At 46.4% G+C, this 3,343-nt stretch overlaps 1 protein-coding gene across 1 annotated transcript; it reads right to left on the bottom strand.

Moving 5' to 3' along the window:
- Positions 1-1,258: 1,258 nt before the first annotated feature.
- Positions 1,259-2,044, bottom strand: LOC102714661 (protein DMP5-like). Its single transcript, XM_006658430.2, has one exon. It carries the CDS (start codon positions 2,042-2,044, stop codon positions 1,259-1,261), a length of 786 nt encoding a protein of 261 aa, XP_006658493.2.
- Between the last annotated feature and the right edge of the window lie 1,299 nt (positions 2,045-3,343).

Here is a 3,343-nt window from a genome sequence, read left to right as displayed (position 1 = left end):
CCTCCTCTCTCTCTCTCTCTCTCTCTCTCTCTCTCCTTCCCCGCCGACGGCGCGCGATGTGCGGGACGTGCGATGGCGCGAGATTGGGGATTTTGGGTGGTGTTTTGGCGGGAAACGGCTGCACTTTCCCGCTGCTAGGACTTTGGTTGGTGGTGCTAGCGCAGAGGAGAAATGCTGACGTGGAGGCAATTCGTACACGTGGCAAACAGCAGGGACGTGACGTGACGTGATGCTTTCCCAATTTGATGGTCAATTGTAATGACATCATAACACGGACGTGAAATCCAATCCAGGGCCCAGCCCAGACCATTTAAGCCCACTTAAGCAAAGATCCAGCCCATTTGTTTGATGTGTTGGGCCTAGGCCCATCGAAGCTCAGGTTAGCTCGCGGAAATTCATACACACCGAATCAGAATTTTTTGAATTTTTAATTTCATTTATTAAATAATTTACAAATTTTTGTATTTAAAAAATTACAAAACAAACCTCATACCATCCTTTAGAACGGGGGAAATGTGACGTGGGGAATGGTCACTCTTTCCTAAGGGATGGCCGGAAACGACGATACTCTTTTGGAGACTTTGTCATGTAATGCAATTATAGAACTAGCAACGACCGGTTTGGTGCTAGGCTCCCATCTTAAAGGCTTGTGTTTGTGTGGTTGGCACATAGTTTTTTCAGGCATTTGCTACGGTGCACAGCAACCTCGATAGACTTCTATTGTTGATGTTTTTTAACTTTTTTTTCTTAATCTTAATACTATTTGGATTGTCATTCTTACGTCATCCTGACAAAGAAAAAGAAAGCTGCATATGGTACAAGTTAAGTGTGCCCTAGTTCACAAGCAACTACTCCCATGTTTCAAAATATAGGATGAATTCGTATTAGAAAAATACATTCATATGATTATTCTTTTGTATCTAAGTGATATATTAATAGATTAAGCATTGGTTACCTTATCTAACAAAAACAAAATAGACCTTATTTTTAAAACGAGCACGCTTCAGTAAGAATAAGGGTGGATGCATCTTCTGAGCAATCGCAAAGAAGCTCTTTTACTTTTTAATGCCGTTTATAAAATGCGTAGAACACACAAATCGTGAGTAGAAGCTGCACATATTCGCGTTACACGGAAATTAATTAAATTCCAAATGAAAGGCTTGGCCAACAATAATTAATTAATAATAAACACATCACTGTGCAAGCAGGCAAGCATCAAGAAGATCGAGTTTCTAGCTAGGCGCACCGCGCACGTACGTTAATTCGTAGACGGGTCACCGTATCCAATGCCCTTGCGCGTCGTCGGGAAGACGAGGAAGACGGTGGTGGACAGGAAGCCGGCGCCGAGGGGCAGGTTGGTGAGCAGCTGCTTGACGTTGTCGCCGGAGTCGGGGAAGTAGCAGGTCTGCACGGCTGTGCTGCTGAACGCCACCGTCAGGAACACCACCGCCGTGAACACCGCGTGCACGTAGTCCACCCACCGTATCCTCAGCCTGCGGAGGTCCTTGAACACCTCCCTCCGGCGCCGCTGGTCGTCGTCGTCATCGCCGCCGCCGCCGCCGCTGCTGGGGTCGTAGTTGAACACGAGGAAGCCCTTGGCCGTGGCCACGCCGTAGTAGAGCTTCCCGTCGCCGCCCACGAAGCTGTCGGTGAAGGAGAAGAAGATGCAGGAGAGGACGCAGAGGTAGAGGAGCGCCGCGGTGAGGTACCGGTTGGACGTGAGGCACGCGCCCCTGTTGGTGAACGACGGCGACAGCGACTGGAACGCCAGGGCCGTGCCCGTCGGCAGGAGTTTCGCGAGGTTCGCCACGCTGGATAGCGTCTTGTCCATAGCCGTCGGCGGCGGCGGTTGTGGAGAGGACCCCTTGATCACCGGCCGCTGAGGGGTGGTGGTGCTGCCGCCACGGGAGGGGCTCGACGTCTCGGACCTCTCCCGGTTCACATCGCCTGCGGCTCCGGCTGCGGCGGCGGGGGCGGCGCCATGTGCAACCGCTATCTGGACTTCGGCTTCGCCGCCGGCCGTCGCTGCTGTCGCCGTGGCCATTGTTGCGTAGATGTCGTTACTGTTGTATATGTGAGCTACTCTAGATAAATACTCCTCATATAATAACTGTTCCTCCCTCCGTTTCATAAATGCAAGATGTTTAACTTTTTTCTTTGTAGTGTTTGATTATTTATCTTATTCACAAAATTATGAAAATATCATTTATTTTGCTTGTGACTTACTTTATTATCAAAAGAACTTTAAGCACGACTTATCAATTTTCATATTTGTACTAAATTTTTTAATAAGATGAATGATCAAACGTTATCAATTCGTTATCAATTTTTATATTTGTACTAAATTTTTTAATAAGACGAATCAAACGTTAAAAAAAAATTAAATATGAAACATTATACAACGTAGGTGGTAATCTTGCTTGTTTCATGCTCGTTGTTTCAGGAACAGCCGAACAGGCTACTAAATGGTAGAAATACCCGCGTGATACCTCAGTTTCAAAATATCTACGTGGTTTAGCAGAGAACCAGATAGTGAAGTCGAGAATAAAAATGAGTGAAGTGCACCCGTGGTCTCTAAACTAGTGTGTATGTGTCATCTAGGTCTCTGAACTCTCAAAATATATTTTTGGGTCCCTGAACTTGTCTAGTATGTCATATAGGTCCAAACAGGCTCTGACCCACTCCATCCGCTGACATGGCATGCCACGACGTGTTGGTGGGGCCATGTGGGTCCCACATGTCAGTATCTCCGGCGACGTGGGACTCACATGGTGTCACGCCCAGAAATTTACACCAAATTTCTGAACAATAGCATGTATTAAATCTCGGTCCAGGCATCAGCCCGAGTACACACTATGACAAATTAATATACAGTTCCACGACTTAAAAACAAATAAAAACAATTATCTATCGAAATACAGCGGAAAAGGAAAACAAACTAAACCATCTAATCTTCAGCTTCAGCTAGCGAAGACGGCTCCACACCACAGGCACTCTCGACGGCGGACTGAACCTTACTTCAACCTTCGGAACAACCTTCTGACTCAGGCTCTGGCACTTGCTCTGGTGGGGAAAAAATTAAGCAAGGCTGAGTACAAACCACCGTACTCAACAAGTAACACCCAAGAGAGGAAGAATAATGAATGCAATAGGGTACAAGGAATAGGCTAAGGTTAAATTGCACAAAAGCTGCGGTAATTTAGCAAAACAGTAAATAAAATAGACTGAAATAAAAGTAAAGCAAACATTTAAAATAATCATCCACTGTCCAACGTTACACCACGTTGCAACAGGCCCAGACCGCTGTCGAACGTTACACCACGTAGCGACAGGGTCAACCCTC

The sequence above is a fragment of the Oryza brachyantha genome, chromosome 7, assembly GCF_000231095.2.
Source record: "Oryza brachyantha chromosome 7, ObraRS2, whole genome shotgun sequence".
NCBI classification, from domain to species: Eukaryota; Viridiplantae; Streptophyta; class Magnoliopsida; order Poales; family Poaceae; genus Oryza; species Oryza brachyantha.
Note: the sequence above shows the minus strand (reverse complement) of the source record. Positions and strands in the feature narration are given on the sequence as shown.

Bases quoted from the DNA above. Each gene is read 5' to 3' on its own strand.
- LOC102714661 (XM_006658430.2), bottom strand. From the start codon at position 2,044: ATGGCCACGGCGACAGCAGCGACGGCCGGCGGCGAAGCCGAAGTCCAG.